Consider the following 22,591-nt stretch of genomic DNA (forward strand, 5'->3'; position numbering starts at 1 on the left):
TTTAGTCACAAAGCTAACTAGTTATTTACATTTTAAATATTTAAGATACTATCTGGTTTTAAAACTACATTTTGATGTGTGCTTTTATTACAAAACAATGTACACTTGTCATAAAATTTTCAAACAATACATACAAGTGTAAAATTAAGGGTAAATGTTCCCATCCTTCTTTCTAACAATCCCATTTCCTACAAATAACAAGTTTAATACTGGTCAGTTTCTAACATACATAAGCATGCAAATGCATACACATATAATGGTTTTAATTTCTTTAAACTGATTATAATATATAAATATTTTTAATTCTCTTAAAATTTTATAACTTTCTAATCAAATGAATACAAACATATATGCCTCATAACTTAATATTGTCTTCTTTGTGAATAAACAATAGGGCTTTCCTGGTGGCTCAGATGGTAAAGAATCTGCCTGCAATGTGAGAGACCCAGGTTTGATCCCTGGGTAGGGAAGATCCTCTGGAGAAGGAAATGGCAACCCACTCCAGTATTCTTGCCTGGAGAATTCCATGGACAGCAGAGTCTGGTAGGCTACAGTTACATTAATTTTTCCCCTATTGCTAGATTCATTTTTAAACTGCCTTGTTCTCACATAGGTTCAAGATATTAAAAAAAAAAAAAAAACAGTTCTAGGAAGGATCTTGTTAGAGACAATAATAAATCTATCACAATTTCATTTTTAAATTATATGATATGCCATGCATACATATACATCTATGTAATTTATAAAGAATTTTATAAGTTTAAAGAATATGAAATTCAGAAATATCTTTGAATTTCTTATTCACAGTAGAAAAACATGGAATATTATCAACATTTTATTAGCATCCTGTGAACCTGTCACCAAAATCAATCTCCCTATGCAACAAAGGGGAAAAGAGAATTTTTCTGTTAATTCTCTTGCTTTTCTTAAGCTTTACCACTCATCTCTCAGTAAAAATGATAGAGCAGGAAACTCCAAAGACCCATTCTCTACAGAGAAACTGAAAATACAGGCAAAAAATGATCAGAAACAGCTTTATTAAAATTTTGGAAAATATTCAAAAATTTGCAACAACCAAATGAATACTCATCAAAAAAAAAGGCAAACAAAACATGGTAGGAGAACCCTGTGACATTTTAGCTTACTTTCTCCACATCACCTTTGCCCAGATCGCCTCAGCTCAGAAGCATTTTAAGGATAGCAGGCCATATTCCTAGAAGGGATTCCTGGTTCCAGAGGAAACAGAATGGACCTCATTCTCAAAAGTTTCCTGTTTGTTTTGACCTATCTAGGGGTTCCCTAAAACATTTCAACAGAGGGTTTGCCTTCATTTCACCTAACTTAGAATTCTTTCAGAGAAACAGCCACATGGAGGATATTCCTCAAAAACACAAAAAGGCAAATTAACCAGTCACTGCCGCCCAGGGCAAAGGATATCAATTGAGACAAATATTAGACACACTAGGGCTTTCATGGTGGTCTAGTGGTTAAGAATTCACCTTGCAGTGCAGGGGAAATCTGTTTGACCCCTAGTAGGGAAAGGCACCCCACTCCAGTACTCTTGCCTGGAGAGTCCCAGGGACAGGGGAGCCTGGTGCGTTGCCGTCTATGGGGTCGCGCAGAGTCGGACACGACTGAAGTGAGTTAACAGCAGCAGCAGGGAAGATTTCAAATGCCGTGGAGCAACTACGCCCACACTCCACAACAAGAGAGGCCATCACAATGAGAAGCCCAGGCATCACGACTACAGAGTAGCCCCACTTGCCACAACTAGAGAAAGCCCATGTACAGCAATGAAGACTCAGCACAGCCAAAAATAAAATAAATCAATAAATTTTATAAACAAGAAATAATAGCTGAAAACTTCCCAACCTAGGAAAGATATAGTCATACAGGTACATGAAGCCAATAGGTCCCAAGACAGATTCAACTCAGAGAGGAATTTATCCATTCACCTACTGATGGACATTGGCTTGTTTCCAATTATTGGTCATTAGAAGTAAACTTATAGAAACATTTGTGTACAAGTCTTTTGGGGGGATATCCATTTTTTATTTTGGGCAAAAAACTAAGGGTGAAATTGCTTTATCAAATGGGACACGCATGCTTAACTTTGTAAGAAGCTGTCAAACTGTCTCCCAGAAATTTCACTCCAGCTATATCTAAAGGAAGCAAAAATACTCATTCTAAAAGATTCATGCACCCCAAATGTTCAAAGCAGCATTATTTACAATAACCAATATATGGAAGCAGACATGAGCACCCAGCAACAGATGAATGAATAAATAAGATGTGATACACACACACAATGAAATACCATCCAGCCATAAAGAAAATGAAATTTTGCCATTTTCAACATCATGTATGGATCTGGAGGATATTAGCTTAGTTAAATAAGTCAAGACAGAGAAAGACAAATACTATATGTTATCATTTATATGTGAAGCCTAAAAATAAAAGAAAAATGAATGAACATAACAGAAACAGACTCATAAATACACAGACCAAACTACAGTAGTGGTTATCAGTGGGGTGAGGGAAAAGGGGATGGGCAAGACAGTGGTAGGGTACAAATTTCTATAGATAAAGGGTACAAATTTCTCTGTAGATAAATAAGTTACAAGCATATATTGTACAGCACAGGGAATTATAGCCAACATTTTATAACTTTAAATGAAGGATAATCTCTTTTCCACCTGAAACATATAATTTTGTGAATAATTTCTATACCTCAATTTTTTAAATTTTTTATTTTATATTGGAGTATAGTTGATTTACAATGCTGTGTTAGTTTCAGGTATACAGCAAAGTGATTCAGTTATACATATGCATATATCCATTCTTTTTCAGATTCATTTTCCATGTAGGTTATTATAGAATATTGAGTAGAGTTCCCTGTGCTACACAGTAGGTCCTTGTTGATTACCTATTTTATATATAGCAGTGTGTACACACTAATCCAAAATTCCTAATTTATCCCTTCCCCCTTACCATGTTCCTCCTTTGGTAACCATAAGTTTTCAAAGTCTGTAAGTCTGTTACTGTTTTGTAAATAAGTTCATTTGTACCATTTTTTAGATTCCATATATAAGTGATATCATATGATATGTCTCTGACTTATGTCACTTAGTATAATAATCTCTACATCTATCCATGTTGCTGTAAATGGCATTATTTTGTTCTTATTTATGGCTGAGTAACATTCCATTGTGGAAAAGGCAATGGCACCCCACTCCAGTATTCTTGCTTGGAAAATCCCATGGATGGAGGAGCCTGGTAGGCTACAGACCATGGGGTCGCGAAGAGTCGGACTGAGCGACTTCACTTTCACTTTTCCCTTTCATACACTGGAGAAGGAAATGGCAACCCACTCCAGTGTTCTTGTCTGGAGAATCCCAGGGACGGGGGAGCCTGGTGGGCCGCCATCTATGGGGTCGCACAGAGTCGGACACGACTGAAGCGACTTAGCAGCAGCAGCAGCAGCAACATTCCATTGTGTATATGTACCACATCTTCTTTATCCATTCCTCTCTTGATGGACATTTATGTTACTTCCCTGTCTTGGTTATTGTAAATAGTGCTGCATAGAGCATTGGTTACATGTATCTTTCTGATTTACGGTTTTCTCTGGATATATTCCCAGGAGTGAGACTGCTGAATCATATGGCGATGGTGGTAGTGGTTTAGTCTCTAAGTTGTGTCTGACTCTTGCCACCCCACAGACTGCAGCCTACCAGGCTCCTCTCTCCATGGGATTTCCCAGGCAAGAAAACTGAAGTGAGTTGCCAATTCCTTCTCCAAGGGATCTTTCCAATCCAAGGATCAAATTTGGATCTCCTGCATTGCAGCCAGTCTCCTGCATTGCAGGCGGATTCTTTACTGAGCCACCAAGGAAGCTGAATCATATAGTAGTACTATTTTTAGTTTTTTTAAGGAACCTCCATACTGTTCTCCATAGTGGTTGTACCAATTTACATTCCCACCAACAGTGTAGGAGGCTTCCATTTTCTCCACATCAATACTGGTTTCCAACCCATGAACAAGTTATATTTTTACATTTATTTGCCTTTCATTTCCCACAGCTGTGTTTTTGGTTTCCATTGTATAGGTCTTTCATATCTTTTATCAGGTTTACCTTTGTAAATGGAATTTTCCAGGTAAGAATACTTGGGTGGGTTGCAATTTCCTACTCCAAAATTCTTAATTTCTCATAGCTATTATTTTTTCATATCTTTTATCAAGGTTATCTCTATTTAATATTTTTGAAGCTACTATAAATGGCATTTTAATGTATCAGTCTCTGCTTGTCACTAGTACCTGTATGTAGAATACAAGATGTTTTTGATCTTAAAATCTTTCAAAATTCATGTTGACTTGAAACAAATAGACTGCCAGATATTTCTCCAGGAAAAAAAGGAGTTTATTCAGGATCAGCCTAGAATTGCAATTCAGTGTCTGCAATCATGATGACCCACATCAGCTCCCTACATGGTCAAGGGAAGGAGAAGGCTACAGAAAACAGAATCCATGGTTTTTCATGGGCTGAGTGCTTGCCAGGATAGAAGAGGAGGTTATCTTACTGCTGGGCTCTACTACAGTGGCAGGGCAAGAAAGTTTCCTTTCTGGTTGCCTAACTCTGTTTCACTGAAGTTTATAGTTTACACCCACTTATTAATTCTAGTAGCCTTTTTGTAGATTTCATTGAATTTTCTATATAGATTATCATTTCATAGCCAATGAAAAACAATGTACTTCTATCAATGTAGATGCCATTTATTTCTTTTCTTTGTGTGATTGCACTAACACTTCCAATACAATGTTGAATAGAAGTGGTAAGAACAGACATTTTTGCCTTGATTCTGAGTTTATGGGACAAGATTTCAGTTTCACCACTAAGTATTAATATAATGCTAGCTATTAGGTTTTTGAAAATGCTCTTTGCAGGTCAAAGAAGTTTCTGTCTATCCAAATGTGCTTATTAAGCTTTAATTGCTTATTATCTGTCTCTCTGACAAGAATGTAAGCTTCTCAAAGGCAGGGACCTGATCTTCTACACTGATACAAACCCAGTGCACATAAAGAGGTAAATAATTGTCTTTAAATGAATGAATGAAATGTACCAACCCCAGATGCCAAGTGATTTTTTTTTTTACATATTGAGTCGGATTTTGTTAAAAAAAAAAAAAAAAAAAGCAGCAGATCAGCATTACAATTCAAGAACCTAATCTAAATATGCACTTGACAATGAAGCACATCTGCACATGGAGTGAAAAGTGTTCTCCAAAAAGCCATCAAACATACCATCTCCAAATACCCAAATTACAGATCACTTCTGCAGGCCTTTTGTTGAGTGGAATCATAAACAAAGAACAGAAGATTTATTGCTGTGAAAACAAATCTGTAATACAGTAGTATGAATCTTGGGTGTAAAGCATAATCAGTTGAATCAAGTCAGGAAGTTGAAACTCTAATAAGAAATTTGTGTGTGTGAGAGGAAAGCCTGTAAGCTGGTTGACCCAAGAACAGCTGAGATATCTAACTTGTTCAGTAAGATCAGTCACAACTTTAAATCTCCATTTTTTGAAGGCAATTAAAAACTACAGTTCCAATGACAACAGAATGAATGTCGAGGGAATCTGTTATTTTTCCCCACTGAGATATGAAATCTATATAGAAATTTGATACTATACTATAACAAATTGTACTTCTCTTAGTTCTGTTTTAATTTCCATTAAATCCTGTTTAATACAGTTTGTTTCTTAAATCTTAAAAATGTTTTCATGCTTCTGAATCTGGCTCCAGTTCTTTTTCATTTATTTTTATATCAGTATTTAATATACCGGCTACCAGTTCTAATCAGAAAAAAATTCTTAGACGTCTCTTCATTAGGACAGCACATTCAACAGAGATCACTGATGTGCAAGCAAACCATAAAAGGTGCAGCTCTCTGGAAAGCACAGTGCATAGACTGTTTCAGTCTGAGTATTCTTTATGATGATTCTTGATGAACCACTCTTGCAATCTTGTAAACATCAGTGTGCACAGTCTCGCTACTATGTAGTTGCATGTCCTTGGACAGGAAGACCTTCAGAGCTAGGGAAGGTGAGGGCAGTCTAAAGTTTTAATGGCTGAAAAACCTTACATCCTGTAGGAGGAAAGCACTTCTCCTTTTTTTGCTACTTAAGAATGTGGCAGAAATGTATGCTGAGGTAGCCCAGTCAATCCTTATGTTTTCCTTTTTTTTGAAAATGTGGTCTCAGAATATTTCTGGAAGGGTGACATTTCGAATAAGCCACTGCTGGAACCGGCTTCCATTGCAGTCTCTGATGCTGGGCACAAGGCTGTCCTCATCTGTGGCTTTATCCAGGTACTGGTTACTATTCAGATGCTACAAGGTCAATTTCACTGGGTCATACTCCCAAAGCTGGTTGCCTTTTAGGTGGTGGCATTTGAGCATTGTGACTGGGTCATTAAGTTTGGACACATCCAAGCAAAGGTCATCTGTTCTAATTTCTTTGTTGGCAGTGTAAGAGAAAACCTGATTACCTCCCATACCATGACACTTAAATCCCAGCTTTTTCAATCTCTTTTCTAGCCATGTTATCTAGGCTCTGATTTGTTTCCACATTTCGTATCTCTCCCAAAGAGAAATAGTGATGTGAAATCTGAGAATCAGGATAAATATTCTCTAGGTACAAAGTGAATGGTCTGCATTCGAGTTTGTGCCTTAGACCAAGTCTTGATGATATAGCTCCATAACCTACCTTTGTAACACCTGGAGAAATTATATAGAAGAAATTCTTGAATTCATCCATCCATACTTCTGCAAGTCGTCTCTTATTTTTATTGATACTCTTCTTCCTGGAAATGTGTAAGGTTTAGCTTTCCAAAACACATGTCCAACATGTGAGCAAGTAACAATCGCCAAAGTTCTTCCTCACTGCCAAATCCTAAAGGAAATTTCTAGGTTTCGTCCTCCCCAAATATCCATTCCAGCATCATATGTTCCAATTTCCTGAAACTAATCTCTGTCTATAGAAAAAAGACTCCCTGCTATTGTACGTGTTCTCACAGGAAGTCTGATCACCTTTCCTTCTGTCCATTTCTCTTTGGGGAATGGGATACCAGCGAAAAGTGGAGTTTCCAGTTGAGTCCACCATAGGTCATGTCAGAACCTGCCATGTACTCAAAAGTATCATCACTGATCACATCTGTGATAGGACAGACCACTGTCTTCCTGCCATGTTTGATACTGGCTAAGAGAGGCTCCACACCCCACTGTGCACTCACAGTGCACATCTAAAAAGGTGATCACTTTGCCTTGAGATACAGCAGTGCCTCTTAACTTAGCTCTGATCAATCCAGAATGTTGCTCCATTTGAATGACGTGAACAGGTACTTTTAATTTTTTCACATAGCTCTCTAGAGATCTTTTCAAAATGTCTCTTTCACTGGCATCATCTACTAGAATAATTTCTTCTAGCATGTGTCTTGGTAAGTGATTAATGATGCTATAAACAGTTTGCAGAAGTGTGCTCCAACCCTCATTTACGGAAAACAATCACCACACTGGTTGTAGGAAGGTTATGTGGATACACCTTTGTTTTACACCTTTCTAACCTAACATCTGGTAAAGACCTGTTGAGTTCAATCATCTCACTTGCCATTAAATTGAACTGACTGACTTTAAACATCTCTTTCATCTTTTCTTGATCCTCTTTAGGAATGACGACTGGTTTCCCCATTTCTCCAGGGCCTTCATGAGGCTTTTGTACGGGCTCTTGAACATCCCCAGCAGGAAGTTCTCTCTCTTTTTTTTTCCCATCACATTTGTTGCATTCACTGAAGTAAAGCAGCAGGAACATATCCAAGAGTACCCAAATCCAGAAGGTGGCTAGGACCATCTTGTAGTATCCATATTTTCTCATGGCACTTTAAGTCAAAGGCAAAATTTTAAAATATATTATGTATATAAATATACAAAGATCATGAAAATTATTCCAATCCAGTTTCATCAGAAATCACTTTCATAACCCCGAAGTGGCTTTTCAAGTGAATTCACATCCCAAATCCACATGTCCCACAGCTCCAGCTCGCTCCGCAAGCGGCGGCGTCGGTCCCGCAGGCCACAATACGGGCGCTACCCTCGGGCCGCCGGCCGCCGCGCCGCCTTCTCGGCCTCGCAAGTCATTTTTGACCAAATGGTCAGGTCAAAGTACCTGGACCTGTCATCAGTTTCCTCTTCGTATGTCTTGTTTCAGCATCTTAAATATCACTGTCTTTTGCTCTCTGTGTGCCTTTACCTTTTTGGGTGGTGCACTCAACATCTTCCTTCACGTGAAACTACCCCAATTTGGATAGCCACTATATACTAATCTTTTTTAAATGTAAGCCTATTTCCAGGTATATTAATTATCTTACACAGTTAGAAAAGGTAAGAAAATGTACTCTATTTCTTATTTTTAAATGGAGGGTTTAAGAAGAGGCAGGAAAAGTAACTTCTACTGCTACTGTCATGAGTGTTTGAGTCATCTGTAGTATGCACCATAATTTTTTACACTTTTCCCAACCAACATCAATTTTTATTTCCCCATCAGGTATTTATTTTAAATAGTGGCTCTATAAGATTAGTCTGTGAACTGGTGATGATTTAGGTGTACCAGAATTTCTTGAGTAACATTAAAATAAGGATTTCCAGGGTCCACTTTAAAGATTCTCATTTAAGAAATTTGGCAAAAGGCTTGCAAATCTATTCTTTTAAAAAGCTCCCAAATCTATTCTTTTATTAATCTTTTGGATTTTAATTAAGTAAAAATTTTGGCTCAGTTTTTCTATTTCCACCTTTCTGGATAAAAAGGTGTAAATGCGCTACCCTTCGTCAGGAGTAGAACAGAGAGAACAGACATCTTTAGGTCAGAAAAATCAAGTGTAAGAATGGATACACTTAATAGAGGTCAAAAATGCATGAGGTCAGGAACCAGGTAGGTCATCACCAATGAAAGCACAAGTGCTTCCTGGAGACCAGGTTAGAAGAGTCTAATATCCAGACATCCAGGACATTTAATTCAAATTACCATCCACTAAATCTGAGTTAGCAATGAGGTCTGATTTAGTTTAGTGTACTAATTTTATTACTGAATAGGCAGCAATAGATCATTTTAAGTCTGCATCTTTAGGTACAAATGAATAAAGACCTATTTTTAAATGGGGAATAGAAATGAGTAAAAATAATCATTCTGATCTTGATCCACTCATGGTCTCTCACTCACTTTGACTAATTTTTGTGCACTTCTGAATTTTTCTCAATGCAGCCTTCATGTCCTTGTTCCGGAGACTGTAGATCAGTGGATTAACAAGTGGAGTCAAGGAGGAGTAGAACAAGGTTACAATCTTCTGTATCCCAGCTGGCTTTCCAGAGGTTGGGCTGATGTACATGACCATGAGGGTTCCATAAAATAATGACACGACTACCAAGTGGGAACCACAGGTGGAGAAGGCCTTACGTCTGCCAGAGGCTGAAGGGACACGCAACACTGCTCTGAGAACCAGGGTGTAAGACCCAAGAATGAAAAAGAAGGTGATAAAGATAATAAGAGAGCTCAATATAGAACAGGAAAGCTCAATTCCAGGGGCAGGGGTGCAGGACAGGGCCAGAAGGGGACCAGGGTCACAGACAAAATGGTCAATGGTATTGGGGCCACAAAAGGGGAGTTGTGTGATGAAATAGATAGGGACTGGATAGCAGAGGAAGGCTGTTACCCAGCAGAGGCCCACCAAGTTCGTGCAGAGACAGCTGCTCATGATGGTAGGATAGTGGAGAGGTCGGCAGATGGCCAAGTATCGATCAAAAGCCATGAGGGGTAGTAAGAAGGTCTCAGTGGTGCCCATGGAGAAGGAGAAGTAGAACTGGAGGAAGCAGGCAGTGAAAGAGATGGTTTTGGTCTCAGACAGGAAGTTCCTTAACATATTGGGAACAGTGGTGTTGATGTAACACATCTCCAGGAATGAGAAGTTGGCCAACAGAGTGTACATGGGAGTGTGGAATCTGTGATCCAGCTTCACTGCAAAGACAATGGCCCCATTCCCCATCAGTGTCAGGATGTAGGACACAGAGAAGAGCACAAAGAGGAGGACTTGAACCTCTCTAGAGCAGGGAAAACTCAGGAGTATGAATTCAGTCACCGTGTTGACTCCTGACACATTCATGGCTTCCTAAAGGGTGAAGAGAAAAAAATTACCATCACAAAGATGACTTTATTCTTCAGTCCTCAGGAATATTTCCTCTTAATAAGGTTCTAAAGCCCTCAAGATCCTATTATTTTATTATTTAAATAATAACCTAACTATACTACTGAAGACTGTCAAACTTTAAGAATGCTTGATATGATCTGACTTTGAATTTTGGACTTTCTCATTCCTCTTTCAGTATTTTCTCAGATACAGCAATGACAGGATCTTATGCAATAAGCAGCTTTCAGGTTAGTGACAATACTTACAAATGTAAGTAAGTATGGTAACCATGTATTTTTAACTATAGAATAAAATATGAACGTGAAGTTGCTCAGTCGTGTCCGACTGTCCATGGGATTTTCCAGGCAATAGTACTGGAGTGGATTGCCATTTCCTTCTCCAAAGGATCTTCCCAATCCAGGGATTGAATCCGGGTCTCCCACATCATAGACAGACGCTTTACCATCTGAGCCACCAGGGAAGTCCAGAATAAAATATAAAAGATTCTTAATATTAGACACAGAATTTCAATTACTCAGATCTTTGGAATTACAGACACAAATGATAGGAATTGGAAGAGAGAGTAAAAGGTAACATAAGACATTGAAATATTAATGCATTTCATTTTTATTTTGGATCAGTGTTGCAACTGTAAGTGTTGACATCTTAACACAATCTGATAACCAAGACAAAAAAAAGTCAAATGTGCTACCCTTTCTTCAGTATTCATCATTGTTTGTAGTTCAAGAAAAGTTTGAAGTCCAGATACCTACATAAAGACTTCCATCTGGTCTCATCTTTTACCTATTGAATTAAAATATTTCTTTAAAACTTTGGTCTAAGTTAAAACTCTATTTACAACTTTTTTTTTTTTTAACATGAGCAATGTATCTGGTATATCATTTAAGGATTTCTGAGGTTTTTGCCTGAGGTGTCAGAATTGCTAGAAAGTCCCCTATTCTGGTTTAGGGACAGTTTCAGAAAATAACAAATACTTACAATGCTATTGTCAGTAATTTGGGCATATTCATTTGTTTTCTGAATCCCCTCTGTTAGTGAGGGTCAGTTATTATTTGCGCCAAAATGACCAGAAGTGACATGACTGAATCATGATGCTTATTCAGAAAAATATACAGACAGAATACAGACCCAGACACTTTTAATAAAAGTTTTCCAGCTAAGAATGTTTATTAATGTATTAGAAGGCAATGACACCCCACTCCAGTACTCTTGCCTGGAAAATCCTATGGATGGAGGAGCCTGGTAGGCTGCAGTCCATGGGGTCGCTAAGAGTCGGACACGACTGAGCGACTTCACTTTCACTTTTCACTTTCATGCATTGGAGAAGGAAATGGCAACCTACTCCAGTGTTCTTGCCTGGAGAATCCCAGGAACGGGGGAGCCTAGTGGGCTGCCATCTATGGGGTCGCGCAGAGTTGGACATGACTGAAATGACTTAGCATTAGCATTAGTTATAACACTGATTACTTTCCATATCACATAAAGTTAGAGCTTTAAGAATAATCTTGATGATTGCAATTAGTGACACAGTGCATCAGAGAAATTCAGAATTTTTCATATCACACCACAAGGCTCCTCTTCAGTCTGTGAATAGATCATATATGGCAGAGCAATGCTGTGAAGCAGGAATTGAGAGTTACCCAGAAGCCAAAGTAACCTTGAGAAAAGGGTGGAAATAGCAAGAAGTATTTGGTGCGAATGTGTAGGAGGATTCCAATGGCTTTAGAAACCATGTGGGAGTGAACTCACCAATCTGGGTTGCTCAATCATCGCCTTGCTCTTCCTCCTTGCAGCAGAGACCATAGGCTCTGTGGCAGAGCCAAACACAGCTAAAAACAGGGAGGGCTTAAGTACAAGGAGGGCTCCTCCTAACTGCTTTGCCAGTTATTTCAAGATGTCACTTTGCTAACAACTTTTTTCTCCTCAAAGGTTCTGACTGGGTACAACTCGTTGATTAATAAGGACAAAATTTACATATGGTTGAGGTTCCTTCCTCATCTTCAGCTCTCTCATTTCCCTTTTTCCCAGCCCTCTTAGTTGTAAGGATGAGTCTCTTTACATTAATTCATATATCTTGAGGTGTCACTATTTTTACTGTCACACAAAAGAAGGCAGAGCTAAAAAGCACACTTAGAATTGTCTTATACTTGTACCTCTTCTGAACCCATCTCCTCGTAGAATTCATGAGTTTGACTTCTCGTCTTCGGTTTTTGCTGCAGCAAAAGGCAGGCAAGATGAAGGGCATGCCATGCTTGGGAGCAAACAGCCCAGAGAGGGAGTTAACCTTGCTGGACACTGATACTGGTTTGGAGAGAAATTGGCATATTTGCTGCACAAGAAAGACTTGTCTACGTTGCTCTGAAACCTACTATATTCCTCCAAAGGCTTATAGTCTTCTATGAATTCCAAAAGTGATAATTTATGAGGAAAGATTGTCAATAATATTCCAAATACTCCCTTCCCTCAGGAGTCCGTTAATTGGGGCCTTTGAGACCCAGTTTCTCCAGTGCTGAGGGATCATCTCATGCTATTTTTAGAGCAGATGTTTATTTTATCCTAAGGACAGGTTACTCTCATGATGGTGCAAACACTGCAGCAACACTAGCTTAAACACAAGCTTTGTGTTTATCTTATTCCTTTACATTTCTTTATTTCATTTTGAAGCTGTTTGAAAGTTTGGAATTCTTATTTGTCAATATCAGAGTTATGTCATCTGAGTTCTTGTTCTCTTTCCCATTGACTTACTCAATAGTTTGAAAAGGATTATTCCCTTTTTTTGGTAAAAGGTTTTCTCTCCTGGGCACCTTTGTGCTTCTAGCATGATCAGATCAGATCAGATCAGATCAATCACTCAGTCGTGTCCGACTCTTTTCGACCCCATGAAGTGCAGCATGCCAGGCCTCCCTGTCCATCACCAACTCCCGGAGTTCACCCAGACTCACGTCCATCGAGTCAGCGATGCCATCAAGTCATCTCATCCTCAGTCGTCCCCTTGTCCTCTTGCCCCCAATCCCTCCCAGCATCAGAGTCTTTTCCAAGGAGTCAACTCTTCACATGAGGTGGCCAAAGTACTGGAGTTTCAGCTTTAGCATCAGTCCTTCCAAAGAAATCCCAGGGCTGATCTCCTTCAGAATGGACTGGTTGGATCTCCTTGCAGTCCAAGGGACTCTCAAGAGTCTTCTCCAACACCACAGTTCAAAAGCATTAATTCTTAGGCACTCAGCCTTCTTCACAGTCCAACTCTCACATCCATACATGACCACAGGAAAAACCATAGCCTTGACTAGACAGACCATTGTTAGCAAAGTAATGTCTCTGCTTTTCCATATGCTATCTAGGTTGGTCATAACTTTCCTTCCAAGGAGTAACGTCTTTTAATTTCATGGCTGCAGTCACCATCTGCAGTGATTTTGGAGCCCAGAAAAATAAAGTCTGACACTGTTTCCACTGTTTCCCCATCTATTTCCCATTAAGTGATGGGACCGGATGCCACAATCTTTGTTTTCTGAATGTTGAGCTTTAAGCCAACTTTTTCACTCTCCACTTTCACTTTCATCAAGAGGCTTTTTAGTTTCTCTTCACTTTCTACCATAAGGGTAGTGTCTAGCATGATACTGGTAAGTAAATATTTCATGTTGAACAGGACCCAGAAACAGAGACAATGGTGCAAGTGGTGAGATGCCAAATTTCTAGAAGATACCTCCCCATCTAGCCCTTTATAGTATTTCAAGCTGTGCTCAGCAGGTGTTCCTAAAAGTTGGCATAATTTGTGAAATTTTCTTCCTTCTTTTAGATAAAGCATTCCTGAGAGAAATGATTCAAACTTTTGGACCCCTTTCTTTTCTTTTTCATTGAAGTATAATTGACATATACTATATTAATTTCCGTACACTATAATGGTTTGACAGTTATATGTATTACAAAATAATTGCCACAATGTCTACTTAATATCCATCACTGTATATAGTTATAAAAGTTTTTCAATTTGTTTATTTTTTAATTGAAGGATAATTGCTTTATAGAATTTTGTTTTCTGTCAAACCTCAACATGAATCAGCCATTGGTGTACATATGTCCCCTCCCTCTTGAACCTCCCTCCCATCTCCCTCCCCATCCCACTCTTCTAGGTTGATACAGAGCCCCTGTTTGAGTTCCCTGAGACATACAGAAAATTCCCATTGGTTATCTATTTTACATATGGTAATGTAAGTTTCCGTGTTACTCTCTCCATACATCTCACCCTCTCCTCCCCTCTCCCTGTGTCCAAAAGTCTGTTCTCTATGTTTCTCCATTGCTGCTTTGTAACTAAATTCATCAGTATCATCTTTCTAGATTTCATATATATGCATTAGTGTACAATATTTACCTTTCTCTTTCTTACTGCACTCTGTATAAAAGGCTCTAGGTTCATCCACCTCATTAGAACTGACCCAGAAGGATGGTGCGGGGAGGGAGGTGGGAGGGGGGTTCAGGATGGGGAACACGTGTACACCTGTGGCGGATTCATGCTGATGTATGGCAAAACCAATACAATATTGTAAACTAATTAGCCTCCAATAAAAACAAATAAATTTATATTTAAAGAACTGATTCAAATGCGTTCCTTTTTATAAAATGTTTTCTTGTCATGAAAATTTTTTAAGATCTATTCTCTTAAAAAATTTTCAGATATGCAATAAGTATTCTTAACTAAGTCACCATGCTATATATTACATACCCAGGACTTATTTTATTACTGGAAGTTTGTACCTTTTGACTCTCTTTACCCTTCTCACCACCCCACCTCAAACCTCTGGCAACCACTGATCTGTTTTCTGTATCTATGAGCTTGGTTTGGGACAGGGGGTGGGTGTTTGGGGGGTTTTTAGGTCCCACATATAAATGAAGTAATATTTGTCTTTCTCTGTCTGACTTATTTCATTCAGCATAGTGCCCTCAAGGTCAGTCCATGTTGTTGAAAACGGCAAGACTTCATTCTTTCTATGGCTGAATAATATTCCATTATATATACATGTATATAAACATCTTCTTTATCCATTCATATGTTGATAAACACTTAAATTGTTTCTATAAGTTGGCTATTGTAAATAATGCTCCAATGACATGTGGGTGTATATCTTTTCTAATTAGTGCTTTCATTTCCTTTGGATATATTCCCAGAAATGAAATTTCTGGATCATGTAGTAGTGCTTTTTTAGTTTTTTGAAGACTTTCACACTGTTTTCTGAGGTGGATGCACCAATTTGCACAAAGATTCCATTTTTTTCCCATCCTTGTCAACACCTGTTATTTCTTGTCCTTTTTATAATAGTCATTCTAACAAGTGTGAATTATCTCATTGTGGTTATGATTTTAACTTCCCTAATGATTAATGATGTTGAGCATCTTTTCATGTACCTGTTGGTCATTTATATGTATTCTTTGGAAAAATGTCTATTTACTATATCATGTCTTTCATCAATACTGTTTATTTACTTGTGTTACTGCAAATGTTTTGGAACTTTCATATTGAATAATAATAATAATGACACTTTGAAGACCATGGGCATCTTTATCTCATTTCTATTTTAATAAAAATGATTCAAGCAACCCCCCAAAAAAGTATATTTAGATTTAGATCTTATGCCCATTTTTAATGGAATTACTTTTTTTTTTTTTTTTTTTCCTATTCAGTTACATGGGTTCTTTATCTACTTTGGAATATTAGCCCCTTATCAGATATATGATTTGCAAATACTTTCTTCCATTCAGTATATGTTGCCTTTTTCTTTTGCTGATGGCTCCTTCACTGGGCAGAAGTGTTTTAGTTTGAGATTTTATTGCCTTTGCTTTTGGTGCCAAAAATCATTATGAAGACTGATGTCAAGAGGCCTATTGCCTATGTTTTCTTCTACAGGTTTTATGATTTCTGGTCTTACATTCAAATCTTTAATCCATTTTTAATTAATTTTTGTTTATCGTGTAAGACAGTGGTCCAGTTTCATTCTATTGCATGTGGCTATCCAGTTTTTCAACACTATTTATGGAAGAGACTATGCTTTCCCTATTGTATACTCTTGCCTCCTTTCCCATAAATTAATTGATCATATATTTGTGGATTTGTTTCTGGGCTCTCTGTTGTGTTCCACTGATCTGTGTATCTGTTTTTATACCAAAACCATACTGTTTTCATTACTATAGCTATGTAATATAGTTTGAAATCAAGAAGTGATTTCAACTAATTATCAGAGACATGCAAATCAAAAACAAAATAAGATATCACCTTATACCTGTCAGATGGCTATTATCAAATGAACACAAATAACAAAAGTTTTCAAGGATGTGGAGAAAAAGGAAACTTGTATGCTTTTGGTGGAAATGTAAATTGGTATAGCCATATGGAAAACTATGGAGGTTCCTCAAAAAACAAAAAATAGAACTATCCTATGATCTAGTATTTCCACTCCCAAATAAATATACAAAAAAATGAAAATGAAAACCCTGATTCAAAAAGACACAAGACACAAGTATAAACTCTATATATAAAATAAACATGTTACAAGGATATATTGTGCAGTACAGGGAATATGGGCTTTCCAGGTGGCTCTAGTGTTAAAGAACCTACCTGCCATTGCAGGAGATGTAAGAGGCCTGGATTCAATTCCTGGGTCGGGAAGATCCCCGGGAAGAGGGGACAGCAACCCACTCCAGTATTTTTGCCTGGAGAATCCCATGGACAGAGGACCCTGGTGGTCACAGGAGGTCACAGGAGTAGGCAACATAGCATGCACACACAGGGAATATAGTCAATAGTTTATAATAACTTTAAGTGGAATGCAATCCCTAAAAACTCTGAATCACTATATTACACATCTGAAACTAATAAAATATCACAAATCAACTATACTTCAATAAAAATAAAATTATTAATTAATAACTGTAGGCTCAAACACATCTTTATTAATCAAAATAGGAACCATTACAGTCAACATTTTTGCCAATGAGAAATAAGTTGGTTTATTTCTATAGCATAAAAATCCATGCTTCAGGACTCAATGAACTCTTGGAAAACATTTTCTGCCTCCTGCTAGTTTTGGAAGCATTTTCCCTGCAAAAAGTTCTCGAGGTGCTTGAAAAGGTGGTAGTCAGTTGGGAAGAGGTCAGGTGAATATGGCAGATGATGCAAAACTTCATGGCCCAGTTCATTCAACTTTTGAAGCACTGGTTGTGGAACATGTGGTCGGGCATTGTCATGGAGAATTGGGCTCATTCTGTTGACCAATATCGGCTGCAGGCATTGCTGTTTTCAGTGCATCTCACTGATTTGCCAAGCATACTTTTCAGATGAAATGGTTTCACCAAGTTTCAGAGAGCTGTAGTAGATCAGACGGGCAGCAGACCACCAAACAGTGGCTGACCATGACTTTTTTTTTTGGTACAAGTTTGGCTTTGGGAAGTGCTTTGGAGCTTCTTTTGGTCTAACTACTGAGCTGGTCTTGCTGGTTGTCATATAAAATCCACTTTTAATCACACATCACAATCTGATCAAGAAATGGTCCATTGTTTTTGCAAAGAATAAGAGATGACACTTCAAAACAAGTTTTTTTTATGTATGATCAGCTCATGAGGCACCCACTTATGAGTTTTTTCACCTTTCCAATTAGCTTCAAATGCTAAAGACCAAAGAATGGCTGACTGTAAGTTCTTTGGCAACTTCTCTTGTAGTTGTAAGAGAATCAGCTTCAGTGATCCTCTCAATTGGTCGCTGTCAACTTGCATTGGCCAGCCACTGTGCCCCTCATCTTCAAGGCTCTCATCTCCTTTGCAAAACTTCTTGAAGTCCCACGGCACTGTACATTCGTTAGCAGTTCCTGGACCAAATCTGTTGATGTTGCAAGTTGTGTCTACTGCTTTAGGACCCATTGTAAACTCAAATAAGTTCTGGAGTGCCTGGAGGAGGCACTGAAGGCACTGGAAGAGGCAAAAATAAGTGCCTGGAGGAGGGCACAGCAACCCACTCCAGTATTCTTGCCTGAAGAATCTCATGGATAGAGGAGACTGGCGGCCTGCAGTCCATGGGGTTGCAGGAGTTGGACATGACTGAAGCAACATAGCATGCATACATAGGGGATATAACCAATATTTTATGATAATTTTAAGTGGAATGCAATCCCTAAAAACTCTGAATCACTATATTATATATCTGAAACTAATATAATATTATAAATCAACTATAGCTCAATAAAAATAAAATTTTAAATTAATTTTTAAATGCAACAATAAGAAAACAAATCAAACAAATGGGCTAAAAAGCTAAATAGACACTTTACCAAAGAAGACATACAGATAGAAAATAAGCATACTAAAGGATGTTTCACATATGTCATCAGAGAAATATACATTAAAATAATAAGTAGATACTACTACATCCCTATTAGAATGGTCAGAATCCAGAACATGATAAGATCAATGCTGGGGAGGATGTGGAACAACAGGAATTCTCACGTATTGCTGGTTGGGAATGCAAAATGGGGGAATACAAAATGGTACAGCCACTTCAGCAGACTACTCTGAGGTTTCTTACAAAGCTAAGCATCTGCTAACCATATGATCCAGCAATAGCATTCCTTCGTATTTACCCAAGGGAGTTTAAAAATGTCCATACAAAAACCTGCATGCAGATGTTTATAGCAGCTTTAGTCATTATTGCCAAAACCTGGAAGCAACTAAGATTCCCTTCCCCAGGTGAACAGATAAACTGTGGTACATCCAGCAATGGAATATTACTCAGTGCCTAAAAGAGATTTGCTCTCAAACCATGAAAAACACAGGCGGAATCTTAAATGCATATTCCTAAGTGAAATAAGCCAATCTAAAAAACCTAGAAACTATATGATTGCAACTCTGACATCCTGGAAAGAGCAAAACTATGGAGACAATCAACCATTAACTCAGGGAAAGGTTCAAAAATACCCACACAGCGGCCTTTCCACAGAGTTTCTCAAGATTCAAATCATTCCACTCAGAGTTTGTAACTTTCCCCTCAGGAAAACATGAGTGACAGCAAAAGGCGGAAACGTTAGAAGTGCTCAAACCCTAAGATTAAAAGTCAAAACACGGAAATGATGCAGATGTTCACGCCTCAGTACCTCGGGGTTGACCAGCTTCTCTCTACATATTCCCACAGGAAAATGTCAACTGAGCTCTGCTCTCCCGCCACAGACTCCCAGGCGCCCTCTGGCGGCGGAGACACGTGTGCCTGACAGGCGCGTGGAGGCCACCCTGCATCACTGGCGCCCCGCTGACAGGGGCGTGGATTGCAGTACTGGACCCCAGCTGCTGCTGCTGCTGCTAAGTCGCATCAGTCGTGTCCGACTCTGTGCGACCCCGTAGACGGAAGCCCACCAGGCTCCTCTGTCCCTCGGATTCTCCAGGCAAGAATACTGGAGTGGGTTGCCATTTCCTTCTCCAATGCATGAAAGTGAAGTCGCTCAGTCGTGTCCGACTCTTAGCGACCTCATGGACTGCAGCCAACCAGGCTCCTCCGTCCATGGGATTTTCCAGGCAGGAGTGCCGGAATGGGTGCCATTGCCTTCTCCAGACGCCTGTTAGCATCTCCCCTCTGCGGTTATGCTTTCCAGTATGAGCCTAGTGTCAGGCGGATGTCTTGCATCCTTGTTTACTGCGCCAGCACTGCAGTTTACAGCCGGGAAGAATCTACTTTTCTTCCCCCCCTTCATTCTTTCCCTGTAGTAATAAATCTCACTGTGGAGCCCCAAAAAGAAAAGAAATTGTTTGCCAGGACTGGATATAGTCTAAAAACCATAGAATGTACAATACCAAGAAAGAGTCCAAAGGTAAACTATGTATTTTGGGGTGATTACGATGTGTCAGTGCAGCCCATTCTAGTGAGTGATGTCAGTAAAGCGGAAGGTTATTGTATGTGTGTGGGTAGGAGGTATATCGGAGAAGACAATGACACCCCACTCCAGTACTCTTGCCTGGAAAATCCCATGGATGAAGGAGCCTGGTAGGCTCAGTCCATGGGGTCGCGAAGAGTCGGACACGACTTCACTTTCACTTTTCACTTTCATGCATTGGAGAAGGAAATGGCAACCCACTCCAGTGTTCTTGCCTGGAGAATCCCAGGGACAGGGGAGCCTGGTGGGCTGCCCTCTGTGGGGTCGCACAGAGTCGGACACTACTGAAGCGACGCAGCAGCAGCAGCAGGAGGTATATGGGAAATCTCTATGCCTTCCTCTCAATCTTGTTGTAAACATAAAAGTGCTCTAAAAAATAGCCTTTGAAAATAGGGCTTATGTCAGAAATATAGTAGATATGCATGAACTCCCCAATAAAGAACTAAAAAGCATAATAAAATATATACTACATCAGAACACTCATGATACCTAAGAAACAAGGTATTGAATGAGACAACATAAACAACAAACCGATTAGACAAAAAAATAAATAAAACTTTCAGTTTCAGAATAAAACAACTGGTGGCTCAGAAGGTAAAGAATCCACCTGCAATGTGGGAGACCTGGGTTTGATCCCTGGGTTGGGAAGATCCCTGGAGGAGGGCATGGCAACCCACTCCAGTATTCCTTCTTGGAGAATCCCCATGGACAGAGGAGCCTGGCGGGCTACAGTCCATGGGGTCGCAAAGAGTCGGACATGACTGAGCCACGCAGTTCAGTTCAGTTCAGTGGCTCAGTCGTGTGTGACTCTGCAACCCCGTGGACTGCAGCATGCAAGGCCTCCCTGTCCATCACCAACTTCCGGTGTTATATAATGAGAAAATAGAAGGCAGAGAAGCAGAATTTTACATAGCATGATACTTCAAAAAGAACTTATTCAATTAAGTTCCCCATGGTTTTATCTAAAAAACTATTTTTTTACAGTTTTCTTGTAAAATACATGACAGAAAATACATAAAACATTTTGGCTAAATACAATGAGTATAAAGAATAATTAAGAGACAAATATCCCATAGCCACTACAGAAGTCAAGAAAAGGGCATTGTAAGAACTCTGGAAGTCTTATTATCATACTTTTTCTCCCACTAATTTCTATTGTAAATTTCTTTGCTTTATAATTTTTATTTATCTACTAAAAATAGTTTAGATATACTTGTTTTAAAATCTCACTTAAAAGGAATCTTTCACTTAACATAGGCTATTTTAAATGTTTTATATACAGTAAAATTCACTCCTTAAATTGATTTCACTTTGCCGGTTTTTTCGCTGATGTATTTTGGAAATCTGTTGTCAGGTATGTCATACATTTGGGATTGTTATACCTTCCTGGAGAAGTGACCCCTTTTGAATCATGCTGTATCCTAATCCCATAGACAGGAGACCGGTGGGCTAGTCCATAGGGTCGCACACAACTGAGCGTGCACAGGTATCCTACTTTATTCTTAGTAATGTTCCTCATTCTGAAGTCTACTTTGATATTAATACAGCTACTCCACCTTTCTTTTGATTAATGTCCATTTTGTATACGTTTTCTAATATTTTACTTTTAATTTTTTTTTTAATTTAAAGTGGATTTCTTGTAGAAAACATATTATCTTGCTTTTTCCCCCAATTTACATTATCACTCTTAACTGGTTTCTTAAGATCATTTGTATTTAGTCTAATGGGCTTCACTGGTGACTCAGTGGTAATGAATCCACCTGCAATGCAAGAGACACGGTTTCAATCCCTGGGTCAGGAAGATCCTCTGGAGATGGAAATGGCAACATTCCAGTATTCTTGTTGAGAAATCCCATGGACAGAGAAATCTGACAGGCTACAGTCCACAGGGTCACAAAAGAATTGGACAGGACTTAGCAACTAAACAACAAGAACAACAATTTAATCTAATACCTGAAATGGTTAGATAAAATCTACCATTTTGGGGACATCCCTGGTAGTCCAGTGGTTAAGACTTTGCCTTCCAAAGCAGGGGGTGTGGGTTCAGTCACTAGTTGAGGAGTTAAGATCCCACATACCTCGTGGCCAAAAAAACAAAACATGAAACAGAAGCAGTATTGTGTAAAAAAATTCAGTAAAGACTTTAAAAATGGTTCACATCAAAAACAAATGAATAAATAAAATCTACCATTTTGCTAACTGTATTCTATATTTAACTATTCAGTTCTTTTTTTCCTCTTTTTCTGCAGTCTTTGGCTTATTTTTTATGAATATGTTTAACTCCATTATGCCTTATGACTTGTTTCTCTTAAGTTTTTAAATGGTTGTCCTATGGTCTACAATATACATACTTCAAATAATATTATACTATTTCATATGTTGTATAAAGGATTTATATAACTTTCCCAATTCCTCACTCTCACCCTTTGGGTTATTTTTTT

The 22,591-nt window shown here is 38.6% G+C and overlaps 1 protein-coding gene and 1 pseudogene across 1 annotated transcript; both read right to left on the reverse strand.

Annotated features, from left to right (window-relative positions):
- Positions 1-6,256: 6,256 nt before the first annotated feature.
- Positions 6,257-7,928, reverse strand: LOC102271176 (polypeptide N-acetylgalactosaminyltransferase 1 pseudogene; annotated as a pseudogene).
- Positions 7,929-9,261: 1,333 nt separating this feature from the next.
- Positions 9,262-10,212, reverse strand: LOC102270890 (olfactory receptor 11H6). The gene has a single exon (XM_005901888.2). The coding sequence runs from the start codon at positions 10,204-10,206 to the stop codon at positions 9,262-9,264; it is 945 nt and encodes a 314-aa protein (XP_005901950.2). The 5' UTR covers positions 10,207-10,212.
- Between the last annotated feature and the right edge of the window lie 12,379 nt (positions 10,213-22,591).

The sequence above is a fragment of the Bos mutus genome, chromosome 10 (assembly GCF_027580195.1).
Source record: "Bos mutus isolate GX-2022 chromosome 10, NWIPB_WYAK_1.1, whole genome shotgun sequence".
Taxonomy (NCBI): Eukaryota; Metazoa; Chordata; class Mammalia; order Artiodactyla; family Bovidae; genus Bos; species Bos mutus.